Below are 17,637 nucleotides of genomic sequence, written 5' to 3'. Positions count from 1 at the left end.
TGACTAAAGGAACTTGGAACTGAAATACAAGTCATTAATCTGCAATGTCGCGCATCGCCAAGAAACTTCTCCCACATCATACTTAACATAAATAAATTATCTTGAATTGTCTATCGATATCTATCTACCTGGCTCAACCTCACCTTCCTCATACTCCTCGAAACACGGGGGGTCCTCCTCCCCTTCGTCAGAGGCGTCGTACATTTGGCTGGTAGTGTGTCTCCCCTCAACAAAGTAAATATCCACTCATGTACATCGTGTAACCCTCTCCTATGCGTTCTACTAACATGTCACAATACAATCCCTCGGCTGTCTGGCTAAGCGACTATGTCCAAGTCCCATAGGGGCGACCGTCACTTCAGTGAAGAAACACAGCACAGTCGCCAATCATAACATCATTGTTAAAAGGCAATGATAGCACAGTGGGCGAGCAAAAACAGCAATATTTGGAAGTTTTCTAAAAAAAATAGCCAAAGTCAATTTTATCTATGTAGTGGCTACTCCCTGGCACCGTCCTGATGTGACCCAATGTTCGAAGCGACGTGCCGATGAGAGACAAGCGATTTGATTGGTTGACAAGAACGGAGAAAGTAGTACCGCATCTTCGGCTCCAGGTACATTATCGATCGAGGATTTCTTCGTATGTCAACGGTTAATTTCTGAGGACGAGGACGGGGGACAATTCGTGAGCTCACGTGCTGTCACTGCTGGACGTAGTAACGATCGCCGCAACATCGTGAAGTCTGCAAATGCCGGCAGACACACTGGAAGAGCAGCTTCCACACAAGACCCTTTAAGAGATTATGGACGTGCACTCTACCGAAGAAGCTATATTACCTTCGCTAATGGTTTTATGTGGAAGTGCCAATGAAGCTGTGATGTTTATAGTCAGCTGACCAGGACAACCTCCACATGTCGCCAGCACGAGTATCGGTGTGTGGAGGCAGGTTTTGATAGCAAATGTAGACAAACTCACCCCATATGTTGTGGTCAAGGCCTCAGATGTCAATTGAATATTTTAAAGATTTCCTAAGCTGTATTAATTAGACCTGTCTGGCTGTCAATACCTCGCCTCACTGCGCATAAGGTACAACGGTTCTTGATAAATGCATCAGCTTTATTTTACGTGATAAAGATTTGAAAATCTATATCACCTTGAACATAATGCATGCTCTGGCAATCCCGTTGTAGCTTCACAGCATGTGACGTGCACATCGGGTCTTCAAACGTTGTTTCCACTGCTCCACAAGCAGTGATGCCTCTTGCTGCCAAGCGCTTGCAGTGAACACGTCATAACATTGTCATACCCGTGAAGATCCGGGTTAGAATTGGTCTGCAGCACCCCATGCTTGTCTCCCCCGTGAAGATCCGGGTTAGTATTGATCTGTAGCACCCCATGCTTGCCTCCCCCGTGAAGTTCCGAGTTAGCATTGATCTTCAGCACCCCACGCTTGTCTCCCCTGTGAAGATCCGGGCTAGAATTGATCTTCAGCACCCCATGCGTGTCTCCCTTGTGAAGATCCGGGCTAGAATTGATCTTCAGCACCCCACGCTTGTCTCCCCTGTGAAGATCCGGGCTAGAATTGATCTGCGGCACCCAATGCTTGTCTCCCCCGTGAAGATCCGGGCTAGAATTGATCTGTAGCACCCCATGCGTGTCTCCCCCGTGAAAATCCGGGTTAGAATTGATCTTCAGCACCCCATGCTTGTCTCTCCCGTGAAGATCCGGGCTAGAATTGATCTGTAGCACCCCATGCGTGTCTCCCCCTTTAAGATCCGGGCCTAGAATTGATCTGTAGCACCCCATGCTTGTCTCCCCCGTGAAGATCCGGGCTAGAATTGATCTGTAGCACCCCATGCGTGTCTCCCCCGTGAAAATCCGGGTTAGAATTGATCTGCAGCACCCCATGCTTGTCTCCCCCGTGAAGATCCGGGCTAGAATTGATCTGCAGCACCCCATGCTTGTCTCCCCCTGTGAAGACCTGGGCTAGAATTGACCTTCAGCAACCCATGCTTGCCGTAAGAGGCGTCCAACCGGATGAGGTGGTCAGGCTCGCTGACTTGGTTGATGAATGTCATCGTATCCCAAATGCGTAGATCGATGCTCATGATGTCAATCACTAGATTGTTAGGTCCAGATTGCCATCACATAGCTGGAAAATTGCTGAGAGCGGCGTTAAACGACAACAAACGAACGAACAAATAACATTGGCATTGCATGCGGGTGAGACATATGTGGAGCCGTGTTGATGCAGCGTATGAAAGTCCGCCACAGAACAGGTCCCTGGTACCATTTTTGTGGAAAGAACTCCTGGATCAGGAGGTGACAATGTGTGAACTTTATAATTAAGTGTCATAGTACCCCGGTAACTAGATCGTTGCTCAAGCTGTCAAACACTGGTTAGGTACACGGAACACGCTTACATCATAAATATAGTTCAGAAACATGGCTGTCTTGTTTAACGATGTGTTACTATTGAGGCGGTGTGGTCACTGACCCATATCGTAATCTCCGATAACCAACCCGAAACTAGGACACTGTATATAACTGGGAAGTATTGATATATAGGGGTTGTCATCCAATGTAAACTCGACTGATCTATAAAACCGCAACACCATACTTGTGCAATATCCAATATGTGACATGAACACTGTACATCTATAAATATATTCATCAGATGTAATGCTGTACATGTACGAATGATCAAAAGATATAACACAGTACATGACGTACGTAGGATCATCAGATGTCAAACTGTACACGACGTACGTAGGATCATCAAATATCACACAGTACATGACGTACGTAGGATCATCAGATGTCTGGCTGTACATGACGTACGTAGGATCATCAGATGTCACACAGTACATGACGTACGAAGGATCATCGGATGCCACACAGTACATGTACGAATGATCAACAGATATAACACAGTACATGACGTACGTAGGATCATCAGATGTCAAACTGTACACGACGTACGTAGGATCATCAAATATCACACAGTACATGACGTACGTAGGATCATCAGATGTCTGGCTGTACATGACGTACGTAGGATCATCAGATGTCACACAGTACATGACGTACGTAGGATCATCGGATGCCACACAGTACATGTACGAATGATCAACAGATATAACACAGTACATGACGTACGTAGGATCATCAGATGTCAAACTGTACACGACGTACGTAGGATCATCAAATATCACACAGTACATGACGTACGTGGGATCATCAGATGTCACACAGTACATGACGTACGTAGGATCATCGGATGCCACACAGTACATGACGTACGTAGGATCATCGGATAGCACCCTGTACAAGAAGGTAGGATCATCAGATAGCACACTGCACATGACGTACGTAGGATCATCAGATAGCACACTGCACATGACGTACGTAGGATCATCAGATGACTGGCTGTACATGACGTACGTAGGATCATCAGATGTCACACAGTACATGACGTAAGTAGGATCATCGGATAGCACCCTCTACAAGTAGGTAGGATCATCAGATAGCACACTACACATGACGTACGTACGATCATCAGATGTCACACTGTACATGATGTACGGAGGATCATCAGATGTCACACTGTACATGACGTACGTACGATCATCAGATAGCACACTGTACATGGTGTACGTAGGATCATCAGATAGCACACTGTACATGGTGTACGTAGGATCATCAGATAGCACACTGTACATGGTGTACGTAGGATCATCAGATAGCACACTGTACATGGTGTACGTAGGATCATCAGATAGCACACTGTACATGGTGTACGTAGGATCATCAGATAGCACACTGTACAAGTACGTAGGATCATCAGTTAACACGTATATTTTTTACATTGCAGCGTCGGTAACTTAGGAAATATACTTTACACGCAGATAAATCACACCGAACTGAATTTTCTAATTTTTGCGAACGGATTTTTTAATATAGGAGAAAAATAGCATTAATCACATCAAGCCGAACTCATTACAATGTAGAATGAAAAAAAGAAACGTCTGAATTAAATGAACTAACTTTTTTCAAATAAACATTTTTTTCATATGAAATATTGTCTATCATTCTACCAAATCCGTGAAAAATGTCTATTTCATTCCAGCGGAACCTTTTTAACATAAATAACGCCTGCGTAACTCGCCCTGAAGTAGACACATGACAAAAGTCACTGAGCCCGTTCAGTACACTTTTTCGCCGTACTGTTCAGCCCGTGAAAACACTGCAACAGCTTTATCAAGGCGGATTCAGTCAAAACCAGAGCGTATATTTCGAACCATGACGTAAACATGTGAAGCGTAGGGCATGTATCTGAACCTGACCTGAACCACAGTGTATGTGCGTAAAACTGTGTTGTGTGGACCCACTACGTGGACAACGCCGGCGATGTTTTTGATGCTGGAGTGGATACTGTTCCCTCAAGTATGTTGCCTAATGTGGCGTCTCACTCAAGGGAAACGGTACTCCATAAACACGTCTACATAGATATCATCCAGTTTATACTAAATAGCTTCTGTCACTGTCCCAGAGCAAACCCTTAACAAGTTGAGCAAAGCTTGGTATTATTACAGAAGAAACCTGCCCTTGGCTCTCAGATAGAGTATGACAAATATTGGTCTTGGTGGCCTAGCCGAAATCCCAGCATGTTTGCATGGGTGTTAGCTTGGCTATGGGAATGGCGGTTAATATCAATTTCTATCAGATCAGCTGATCGACCTGTCAATCACGCTGTGCAATATGACTGAGAATACGGACAGAGGGAAACGGAGATTGGATCCTATTTGCTTTTTGAACATTTTTCTTCAACTTTTACCATGGAAATTGACTTAGTGAGAGAGCTCAAGTTCAGATTTCATGTTAATTTTGGTTGTCAGTTTCAAATAGGTAGCGTGATTGTGTCATGGTGAAATGTTGTATGAAATAGAGTTGAGATGAAAGGGATGGCGCGGCTTAAGGGATTGATATAGGGTGTTCATATTGACTACTGGGATGAGAAGAAGGCCGCCCTCGAGGGGCAGACGGAGATGGTTCAGGAGGGAATATGAGAGGGATAAATAAATGGATGGACCGACATACTTAACGTGATTGTAAGATTTATCGGAATCTAATATCGATATCGATATCGAATAACGAAGAAAAGTTAATATGACAATTGAAACGTTTAAGAATTAGAATATTTAACACGCCACTGAACATGCAGTGATTTGATTAGATACCTGGCAGTGAGAACAGCCTTGCCACGTTCATACTTTGATTTAATGTCAATATGTTACAGCGTCAGCACAGGAGAGGCAGTATCCATACAGCTTCGGTGTGTCTGATTACAGGGAGATCAGTGTAGAAAGAGCGTCAGATTACAGGGGAGTCAGTGTAGAAAGAGCGTCATATTACAGGGGGGCATGTTTAGAAAGAGCGTCAGATTACAGGGGAGTATGTGTAGAAAGAGCGTCAGATTACAGAGAAGTCAGTGTAGAAAGAGCGTCAGATTACAGGGGGTATGTGTAGAAAGAGCGTCAGATTACAGGTGAGTATGTGTAGAAAGGGCGTCAGATTACAGGGGGGTATGTGTAGAAAGAGCGTCAGATTACAGGGGAGTATATGTAGAAAGGGCGTCAGATTACAGAGAAGTCAAGGTAAAAAGAGCGTCAGATTACAGGGGGGTATGTGTAGAAAGAGCGTCAGATTACAGGGGAGTATGTGTAGAAAGAGCGTCAGATTACAGGGGGGTATGTGTAGAAAGAGCGTCAGATTACAAGGGGGGTATGTGTAGAAAGAGCGTCAGATTACAGGTGAGTATGTGTAGAAAGAGCGTCAGATTACAGGGGGGTATGTGTAGAAAGAGCGTCAGATTACAGGTGAGTATATGTGGAAAGAGCATCAGATTACAGAGAAGTCAGTGTAGAAAGAGCGTCAGATTACAGGGGAGTCAGTGTAGTAAGAGCGTCAGATTACAGGGGAGTATGTGTAGAAAGAGTGTCAGATTACAGGGGAGTATGTGTAGAAAGAGCGTCAGATTACAGAGAAGTCAGTGTAGGAAGAGCGTCAGATTACAGAGAAGTCAGTGTAGGAAGAGCGCCAGATTACAGGGGAGTATATGTAGAAAGAGCATCAGATTACAGGGGAGTAGGTGTAGAAAGAGCGTCAGATTACAGAGAAGTCAGTGTAGAAAGAGCGTCAGATTACAGGGGGGTATGTGTAGAAAGAGCGTCAGATTACAGAGAAGTCAGTGTAGAAAGGGCGTCAGATTACAGGGGAGTATGTGTAGAAAGAGCGTCAGATTACAGAGAAGTCAGTGTAGAAAGGGCGTCAGATTACAGGGGGGTATGTGTAGAAAGAGCGTCAGATTACAGGGGGTATGTGTAGAAAGAGCGTCAGATTACAGAGAAGTCAGTGTAGAAAAAGCGTCAGATTACAGGGGGGTATGTGTAGAAAGAGCGTCAGATTACAGGTGAGTATGTGAAGAAAGGGCGTCAGATTACAGGGGGGTATGTGTAGAAAGAGCGTCAGATTACAGGTGAGTATATGTAGAAAGAGCGTCAGATTACAGGGGAGTATGTGTAGAAAGAGCGTCAGATTACAGGGGAGTATGTGTAGAAAGAGCGTCAGATTACAGGTGAGTATGTGTAGAAAGAGCGTCAGATTACAGGTGAGTATGTGTAGAAATAGCGTCAGATTACAGGGGAGTCAGTGTAGTAAGAGCGTCAGGTTACAGGGGAGTATGTGTAGAAAGAGCGTCAGATTACAGGGGGGGTCAGTGTAGAAAGAGCGTCAGATTACAGAGAAGTCAGTGTAGGAAGAGCGCCAGATTACAGGGGAGTATATGTAGAAAGAGCGTCAGATTACAGGGGAGTAGGTGTAGAAAGAGCGTCAGATTACAGAGAAGTCAGTGTAGAAAGGGCGCCAGATTACAGGGGGGGTATGTGTAGAAAGAGCGTCAGATTACAGAGAAGTCAGTGTAGAAAGAGCGTCAGATTACAGGGGAGTATGTGTAGAAAGAGCGTCAGATTACAGAGAAGTCAGTGTAGAAAGGGCGCCAGATTACAGGGGGGTATGTGTAGAAAGAGCGTCAGATTACAAGGGAGTTTATGTAGAAAGAGCGTCAGATTACAGGGGAGTATGTGTAGAAAGAGCGTCAGATTACAGAGAAGTCAGTGTAGAAAGAGCGTCAGATTACAGGGGGGTATGTGTAGAAAGAGCGTCAGATTACAGGTGAGTATGTGTAGAAAGAGCGTCAGATTACAGGGGAGTATATGTAGAAAGGGCGTCAGATTACAGGTGAGAATGTGTAGAAAGAGCGTCAGATTACAGGGGAGTATATGTAGAAAGGGCGTCAGATTACAGAGGTCAGTGTAGAAATAGCGTCAGATTACAGGGGAGTATATGTAGAAAGAGCGTCAGATTACAGGGGAGTATGTGTAGAAAGAGCGTCAGATTACAGAGAAGTCAGTGTAGAAAGAGCGTCAGATTACAGGGGGGTATGTGTAGAAAGAGCGTCAGATTACAAGTGAGTATGTGTAGAAAGAGCGTCAGATTACAGGGGAGTATATGTAGAAAGGGCGTCAGATTACAGAGAAGTCAGTGTAGAAATAGCGTCAGATTACAGGGGAGTATGTGTAGAAAGAGCGTCAGATTACAGGGGAGTATGTGTAGAAAGAGCGTCAGATTACAGGGGAGTAGGTGTAGAAAGGGCGTCAGATTACAGGGGGGTAGGTGTAGAAAGGGCGTCAGATTACATGGGGAGTATATCTAGAAAGCGTTAGATAACAGAGGACGTGAAGTTGAGAAACAGGGCATCAAACTAGTCGCCAGTATTATACAAAGACCCTATGTACTTTGAAACATTTGATAACGAAGACAACGATGACGATGACTGACAAAGTGTTTCGATCACAAGGGCGTTTTAATTTTTGCTAGACACAAACTCAAGTTTTATGTCACAGTGAAACAAAAAGGCTGACTAGTGGTGAAATAGGAATCCTGATGTTACTGCCATCCTTCTGTCAGTTCTCGTTGAGATGGTTCAGTGCCGCCAGGGGTTACAACTAGCCGCTTGGTGTGAGAGCCAGCGAGAACATCTGCATCAACTGACTTCCAATCTAAATAAAAACAGTTTGAGACTGCTGCTTGTTGAAAGCTATAATGATAAAGGTCAGCATAAGCGCAAGTGTAAATGTTTTCCCTGCTGGTATACTGACACTCCACGAACACGTGCTAGCACCTTCCCAGCAAACCTTGGTCCTAATTAAGCGTGGAAAAATAGGTTTTAAGATTGCCTCATCAAAGAACGCGTCTTAATAAAGGGAAAGATGTTTTTACTTAACTCGTTCAATCAGGAGGAGTTGTTTCTTATTATCATTTAGACGTTAACATGAAGCATCCAAAGATAATTAAGGGAACAAGCCATGTTGATTCTCTTGTCATCTGTCACGACAACAGGACTTAACACTGGCTTGTCTTTCACGGTTATACAGTACTAAGCCTACACTGGTAAAACTATGTTTGTTTGATGTTCTCGGCAAACGTTTACTCCTGGTTTGTAAAAGAGTTTGTTCATTGGAGACTTAAATCTTTTGAGTAAGACTGATCCCTATATCTCAACTTGAAGTATTTTTCTCAGGGTCTTGATTTTCGATAATGAAATCCATACCATGAACATGGAGATGCAAGTGTGATCGTTCATTGCAAGACAACATCACATCCCAGCTTGTTGTGGATCAGTTATTATAGGCTGCATAGGTATACTCCTCGTACTCTAACATCTTTTCATGAAGCCGTTTACTGAGGTATCTCGCTGATAAATTGGTCAAATGCTTTCCATGACATTGGAAATAAGGGCAAGGTCACCATTATCAACTAGGTTCTGCAAACACCCAAAAAACACATCGGCACCAAATGTGAACCCAATCCATGTCCATGTTCCTGGAATATCTCTCTAACAATTAGCAAATTGGTTAAAGCTTACCCTGACTTTTCAATTAAGATCAATGTTACTATTATCGACTGGGACATGCAGACAGCCACCCACAGGAAACATCGGGCCCAATGTGGAACCAAATCCATGCAGAGGTTCTGAAGTAAACAACTACGGTGACGTAGAGACGGACGGACGGAGCCTTATTCCGTCTCAATAAGAAGATGATCCGAAAATAGCAGTGGCGTATCAAATTTAATTCGTGAAACTTGTTTCATGTAACGGTATCAGTATTTCGAAGCTTAACCCCTTTTCCAAGGTATTGAAGTAAGGTATATGACGTGGTTGTTGCTGACCTACATGCCACGTGAACAATCTTTAATGTCCATGGGGTCTTATAAACATGAGAATATCCAGTATTGTGTTAATTGTGGAATTTGATAAATCTGCACCTTATAACAAGTTGACTGGCGTCCATCAACCGCACCTGTTACATGAAATACGTTCACGGACATAAGTTAACACAATATTTGATCGGTGGCACACGTGCATCAGACAACTGAAATGAATTATGCAAAGCGTCATGCACGGGTCGGAAAAGATCCAATATTGGAGACTGACAATGGAGAGTTATGTACACAATATCGTCATCTCGCATAGGCATAAGACTAAAATAGATTCATCATTTAACATCAGGAAGTCGTATAACTGTCTGGCTTGAGTAAACGAACGATATCATTATTCCCTTTTTAAGATAATATCACCAGGCTTAAGGTTAAAGTATAAGAAAGTTCGCTGTCACAATGTCGGCCTACTTTAGTGAGGTGTCCATGCAGCCTACATATTTCCACTAACGTGGAGAAGTGGGGAGAGTGTTGTTGTTTTTCCTCCCAGCGAAACAAAACGCACTGCACCATTAACCATGGACTTGTAATGTAGCAATGTAGACATATTTCTAGACCCAAACAACCGGTCATTGTATTACACCGTCTTAAGACAATGTCGCCATTTTGACATGGCGAAAAATAGAAAAGCGTGGTAACTAACGCCTGGTCAAAAGGTTGCGGACCACTAATAAGGCAGATGCTTTGATCTTTGAAGAGTGGATTACGCTGCATATTCTCGGCGCAAGGATTAGACAGGGACAACAGGACACATTGTGGAACTGGACATTACACAGAAGACAGCTAGTTTTAGAACTACATGGCTATATTTGGTTCTGTTTATTTTTTAGGGTCTAATCTCCTGTGGGGAAACAACGTAGGCCCTGAAGACATATTCCCGTGTGTGCCTGGCAGTAGTTACAATCGGATGGCAACACAAATTTCAATACACATTAAATATATTCGAAACCTTTTACGAAAAGTCAAAATGGACAACCTATTTCAGAATAATATTTAAATTCTTAAATACAATCACAACACAACGCCCTGATTAATAATATATCACTGTGAGACAGTGTCAGAAACAAGGTAGACTTCCAAGTCACACATCACCCGCCGCCCTTCATCTACTGTAGTCGGGACTCCCTACCAAATCCAGGGTGTTGTACACGTGTATGTGTTGCAAGCTATCTTTGTCTCTATTCACCGTATGTTACGAGACGGAACAGTTCACCCAACTCAGAGACCTTTTGATTGAAGGAATATTTGCTCATGGGGACTATAAAGGATTTAAGAGATCGATACTTTCAGATTGTGGGAATAAACGAATAAATTTGCTGCAAAATGAGCGGAAAACGAGAGTTGAAATTAGACACAAAAAGAAAATTCCTTGGGAGTATTTTCCGTTTTAATATTGTTGTTTAAGTGAGTTGCGCCCCAAACTCTATGGATTTATACAAGGTCGCTTTTTCTGTTGTAAGTCGTGTACGCGTTGTGACGGCAGAGGTTAGATCTGCAATCTCCGGAATTATAACTGTCCTAAGAAGACTTCCAATAATTGAATTAAATCTACTTTGAGGACAAGCTGGGTGAGTTTCTGATTAGTATTCTGAAATGCGGAAGCAATTATATTCAAGAGGTCAGGTGTTCCATGTAATAGCCAGAGTATTTCGGATAAGTTGTCACAAAATAAAATGTGACAATAAATATTTCTGATGATTAATTACGTGTGGGTGCGTCTGCGTGCACGTACATGCATTTAGTGTGTGTTGTTCATTGTATTACTCACCATCTACTTGTACCACATATGTATCATAACCAATAAGGCACAACAAGGACGACATATAATCTTATCTTTTAATACTTTGTATTGAAATTACATGTCGACTAAAGACGACCACAAAGACCGAAACATAAAACAACACCGACGGTTAACCGTTTATGAACCAACAGCTACAGGAACCGTTAATCAATAATACAAAAATAGCTAAAAGGGCCGTTAACCTATTTTAAAACAATAGCTACAAGGGCAGTTACATTATTATGAAACAAAAGCTTCAAGGACCATTAACCATTCATAAAACAACATATACAAGAACGTTAGCCTAAATTACAGAAAAAATGGATACAAAAATGTTGACCTATATAAAACAACAGCTACAAGTATCGTTAACCTATATTAAAACACCAGGTACAAGGACCGTTTACCTATATCAAAACAAGAGCTACAAGGACTGTTCATCAACATTAAAATAACAGCTACAAGGATCATTAACCTATATTAAAACACCAGCTACAAGGACCATTAACCTATATTACAACACCAGGTACAAGGACCGGTAACCTATATTAAAACACCAGCTACAAGGACCGTTAACCTAGTTAAAACTACGAATAGAGTAAACCGTCCTAACGTTTACAAATACATAGCCCGTCAAACAAGTAAACAAGTACGAAGACCATCAGCCATCCTCAACTATACTGACCGTCAACCATCCTAACCACAGGAACCTTTCATAAATAGTTACAATAGATACAATTTCACGAACACTATCAATTTCACGTAAAAAATATTAACATGAATCTCTAGTCGACAGTAAAAGCTATGCAACGACCTTGTACAAAAGATAATACTACCAGTTTGTCCTGCAGCGGAAAAAACATACTATCAGTAATTATTTCTACATAATTTCAGAAAAGGAAACATTATCGTCTATTTCTGTTAAGGTGAATTCCAACGAATTTAAAGGCGTTTGCTGGTGTTTGGATTCGAGTGTATTTAGGTGGCGGGATGATCAGGGGAGGAGGGCCGCACCACGAGGTCAGGTAGTGATACATTGTTACCTCGCGGGGGAATCACAGTAACTAAATTATTGACATCGACAATGGTGGTAGATTGCCAGCTAACTATGTTACATGTGACAGATGTAATCCATCAAACAGACAAAATAAGTATCCCGAGGTCTGCACACGCTGGTACACGACGTAATATATCGGCCTTCGTCAAATCAACCATGAGAGAATAGCATCAGTCTCCACAGCCAAAGTGGCTCTGGACAAAGGGCCAGGAGTCAACACACAAAACAGGTGTGGGTCAGGTTGCATCGTGGACACATTAAGGCAAGATATCAACACAGCAATGTCAGGTTGCATCGTGGACACGTTAAGGCAAGATATCAACACAGCAATGTCAGGTTGCATCGTGGACACGTTAAAGCAATATATCAACACAGCAATGTCAGGTTGCATCGTGGACACGTTAAGGCAAGATATCAACACAGCAATGTATGGTTGTATCGTGGACACGTAAAGGCAAGATATCAACACAGCAATGTATGGTTGCATCGTGGACACGTTAAGGCAAGATATCAACACAGCAATGTATGGTTGCATCCTGGACACGTTAAGGCAAGATATCAACACAGCAATGTATGGTTGCATCGTGGACACGTTAAGGCAAGATGTTAACACATCCGTGTCAGGTTGCATCGTGGACACGTTAAGGCAAGATATCAACACAGCAATGTATGGTTGCATCGTGGACACGTTAAGGCAAGATGTTAACACAGCAATGTCAGGTTGCATCGTGGACACGTTAAGGCAAGATGTTAACATATCAGTGTCAGCAATGTATGGACACGTTAAGGCAAGATGTTAACACAGCAATATACGGTTGCATCCTGGACACGTTAAGGCAAGATGTTAACACAGCAGTGTCAGGTTGCATCGTAGACACGTTAAGGCAATATGTTAACACATCAATGTCAGGTTGTATCGTGGACACGTTAAGGCAAGATATCAACACAGCAATGTATGGTTGCATCGTGGACAAGTTAAGGCAAGATGTTAACACAGCAATGTCAGGTTGTATCGTGGACACGTTAAGGCAAGATGTTAACATATCAGTGTCAGCAATGTATGGACACGTTAAGGCAAGATGTTAACACAGCAATATATGGTTGCATCCTGGACACGTTAAGGCAAGATGTTAACACAGCAATATATGGTTGCATCCTGGACACGTTAAGGCAATATGTTAACACAGCAATTTCAGGTTGCATCGTGGACACGTTAAGGCAATATGTTAACACAGCAATGTCAGGTTGCATTGTGGACACGTTAAGGCAAGATATCAACACACCAATGTATGGTTGCATCGTGGACACGTTAAGGCAAGATGTTAACACAGCAATGTCAGGTTGCATCGTAGACACGTTAAGGCAAGATGTTAACACAGCAATGTCAGGTTGTATCGTGGACACGTTAAGGCAAGATATCAACACAGCAATGTATGGTTGCATCGTGGACAAGTTAAGGCAAGATGTTAACACATCAATGTCAGGTTGCATCGTGGACACGTTAAGGCAAGATGTTAACATATCAGTGTCAGCAATGTATGGACACGTTAAGGCAAGATGTTAACACAGCAATGTATGGTTGCATCCTGGACACGTTAAGGCAATATGCTAACACAAGCAATTTCAGGTTGCATCGTGGACACGTTAAGGCAATATGTTAACACAGCAATGTCAGGTTGTATCGTGGACACGTTAAGGCAAGATGTTAACACAGCATTGTCAGGTTGCATCGTAGACACGTTAAGGCAATATGTTAACACAGCAATGTCAGGTTGTATCGTGGACACGTTTAGGCAAAATGTTAACACAGCAATGTATGGTTGCATCCTGGATACGTTAAGGCAAGATGTTAACACAGCAATGTCAGGTTGTATCGTGGACACGTTTAGGCAAGATGTCAGCACATCAATGTATGGTTGCATCCTGGACACGTTAAGGCAAGATGTTAACACAGCAACTTCAGGTTGCATCGTGGACACGTTAAGGCAAGATGTTAACACAAGCAATTTCAGGTTGCATTGTTGACACGTTAAGGCAATATGTTAACACAGCAATGTATGGTTTCATCCTGGACTCGTTAAGGCAAGATGTTAACACAGCATTGTCAGGTTGCATCGTAGACACGTTAAGGCAATATGTTAACACAGCAATGTCAGGTTGTATCGTGAGACATGTTAAGGCAAGATGTCAGCACAGCAATGTATGGTTGCATCCTGGACACGTTAAGGCAAGATGTTAACACATCAGTGTCAGGTTGCATCGTGGACACGTTAAGGCAAGATATCAACACAGCAATGTATGGTTGCATCGTGGACACGTTTAGGCAAGATGTTAACACAGCAATGTATGGTTGCATCGTGGACACGTTAAGGCAAGATGTTAACACAGCAATGTCAGGTTGCATCGTGGACACGTTAAGGCAAGATGTTAACATATCAGTGTCAGCATTGTATGGACACGTTAAGGCAAGATGTTAACACAGCAATGTATGGTTGCATCGTGGACTCGTTAAGGCAAGTTGTTAACACAGCAGTGTCAGGTTGCATCGTGGACACGTTAAGGCAACATGTTAACACAACAGTGTCAGGTTGTATCGTGGACACGTTAAGGCAAGATGTTAACACATCAGTGTCAGGTTGTATCGTGGACACGTTAAGGCAAGATGTCAACACATGTTCTTAAAGTTCAATCGAGGACACGTTAAGGCAAGATGTCAACACACGTTCTTAAAGTTCAATCGAGGACACGTTAAGGCAAGAGGCCAACACACGTTCTTAAAGTTCAATCGAGGACACGTTAAGGCAAGATGTCAACAGATGTTCAAAGTGTCTACACATCGTGGACATGACAAGGCTAGAGATCAACACACGAGTAACTTATTGAAAGACGATTTCAAGTTGATTAGATACATTTTATACACTACCTGACGTCATCGATATCTGTGGATAGAATCACATATTAACTGATCGACGCAGTAGTCACTCAATTAGTACGACATTGGAACTTATGCTTCTGTTTAAGATGTAAAATTATGCTGCTATGATTATTTGATGAAACTCGTTACAATTTTCAGTAATTGATTATTATACTCTGCGATGTTTGTGAATTGGCACACTCTCTGTTTTGTAAATATATATAAGACTACCTAACATGACCATTGTTGATGAATAAAGGAACCCTATGGTTGTATCTTTAAGTAATCATCTCCTTATATGTGTTTGCCAGAACAAATTAATATTAAACATAACTTTTATCAATACCACGACATCAATACTTTCCATGGCAGCACAGTACTTCTCCACATAGTACACAACTCATTAACTATGTTACAAAGGAGCAGCTGTGATCATTGCACTAGGTGGAGGTAGGGGTTCATCCAGTACCCCTCAGTCCGCACTGGGGACATCTACATTGTACGTATACACCACGTTAATGTGCTAAAGACAGCATCAGACAAGTACACATTCAGCCTGGCCGAACATTGTGCCAACCAATCCCCATAGTAGTAGGGTCTGGTTACAAATTGATATACTATACAGTTACACTGTTACATGGAAGCTATCTGTCTATCGTATTTAGAAGAGGGGGTCCTCTTGCATCGAGAGATAAATGGTTCTTTGATAAACACCCTATTTAATGTTACAAACATGTATAAATACCTCTGTGTTGTTTTACCGTTTAATCTTAATCTTAAACATCTAGTTAACGATCTCGCCCTATGAGCAAAAAAGGCCCTAATAAATCTATTTGTCGTTCTAGATAAATTGCGTGTTATCTCACCTACTATTTTCTTCAAAATGTTTGATGCTCAAGTTCAACCAATCTTATTATATGGATCAGAGGTCTGGGGTTTTGAAACCTATTACAATATTGAAAAGGTACACTTATCTGCATGTAAAAGATTTCTAAATGTTTCTGAATCAGCTCCAAATCATACCAATCATAATGGTAGATACCCGTTATATATTTGCTCATATTTACGTTTACTCAGGTACTGGCTCAAAATAACAGAGATGTCGCGGGAACGAATCCCAAGAAAATGCTACGAAATGCTTGTCTATCGTGATAGTGTTGGTTACGTAACCTGGGCATCAAACATTAAGCATTTACTCTTCTCTCACGGATTTGGATATGTTTGGCTAAATCAAAGCGTTGGAGACAAAATGTATTTTCTTAACTCTTTTAAGCAGGTAGCAATTGATATGTTTACTCAAATCTGGAGGTCGTCACTAGATAACAGTACACGCTACGACGTCTATAATACCTTTAAATATTGTCTAACACCAGAGGTTTACCTGCATACTATAACAGAGAGAAAACTTAGAGACACATTTATTAAACTTAGGCTAGGGTTAAATGATTTGATGTGCAACAGGGATCGCTTCTCCTCTATTCCTAAGGATATGCGTTTTTGTCCATTCTGCGAAAACCATATTGAAAACGAATTACACTTTTTGTTTATATGTCCAATTTACGACAACCTAAGATTGAAATATATGCCTGATATCACTAAGAACCACTATTCCATGAACAAAATACTATCTTTTAATGGTATCCCTAGTCAAAAATTAACTAAGATATTACAATACATCTAAGTCTACGAGTGCGTAGTAAATTACTTAGTGAATCCGATATGTCCAGAAAAAAGTAATGTTTTGAAACTTTCGCATCTAGATCAGGAGTATCTACATTTAATTTTTGTCTGTTTGGTTCTACTAGAAATGCATATACATTTAAATTGTCAAATTGTCATGACATGACGAGTATATTACTGATAGATTCTTTTGCATTGAACGTCGTGCTATGCTATTCCATTCCTTTTGTATTTTATACTACTACTGCCACTGTGGTTATTACCACTGTTATTACAATACCTCTATTACATGTCAAGCATCATATTAGTTATCCAATAATTATATAATGCGCTGTACAGCTGTTAATGATATTGTTTATCTGTATGTGGATATGGGCCAATGGCCTTTCATACAATAAAGATTGATGGATGTTAGGGGGCTAGATGTTGTTGTTGTGTTCTGTGTCCTCAACTTGAGAGAAGATAATGGGATAATGGTGTTGTGTCTGTGTCTTAACTTTACGTGGAGAAAGCATGGGGTACTGGTGGTGTGTCTGTGTCTTATCTTTACGTGGAGAAAGCATGGGGCACTGGTGATGTGGCTGTGTCCAGGAAAAAGCATGGGGTAATGGTGGTGTGTCTGTGTCCAGGAAAAAGCATGGGGTAATGGTGGTTTGTCTGTGTCTTATCTTTACGTGGAAAAAGCATGGGGAAATGGTGGTGTGTCTGTGTCTTATCTTTACGTGGAGAAAGCATGGGGTACTGGTGTTGTGTCCTGTGTCTTATCTTTACGTGGAGAAAGCATGGGGTACTGATGGTGTGTCTGTGTCTAGGAAAAAACATGGGGAAATGGTGGTGTGTCTGTGTCTTATCTTTACGTGGAGAAA

At 41.9% G+C, this 17,637-nt stretch overlaps 1 protein-coding gene across 33 annotated transcripts in view; it reads right to left on the bottom strand.

Moving 5' to 3' along the window:
* Window positions 1-17,637, bottom strand: part of LOC139459502 (voltage-dependent calcium channel type A subunit alpha-1-like) — a 415,048-nt gene that overhangs the window by 285,707 nt on the left and 111,704 nt on the right. For 27 of the 33 annotated variants that reach the window (XM_071240963.1, XM_071240968.1, XM_071240957.1 and 24 more), the window contains exon 1: window positions 144-547. The exons of 1 other annotated variant lie outside the window; for it this stretch is intronic. In XM_071240963.1, coding sequence (XP_071097064.1) covers window positions 144-204 — 61 coding nt within the window. In that variant the 5' untranslated portion in view covers window positions 205-547. Of the gene's footprint in view, window positions 1-143; window positions 550-17,637 lie in introns of those variants that run through there. 5 more of the 33 variants (XM_071240984.1, XM_071240989.1, XM_071240993.1 and 2 more) reach the window with 2 other exon arrangements.

This window comes from Haliotis cracherodii, unplaced genomic scaffold, assembly GCF_022045235.1.
Source record: "Haliotis cracherodii isolate W230 unplaced genomic scaffold, xgHalCrac1.p SCAF_13, whole genome shotgun sequence".
Classification (NCBI taxonomy): Eukaryota; Metazoa; Mollusca; class Gastropoda; order Lepetellida; family Haliotidae; genus Haliotis; species Haliotis cracherodii.
The sequence above is the reverse complement of the archived record's forward strand: the minus strand, read 5'-3'. Positions and strand labels throughout refer to the sequence as shown.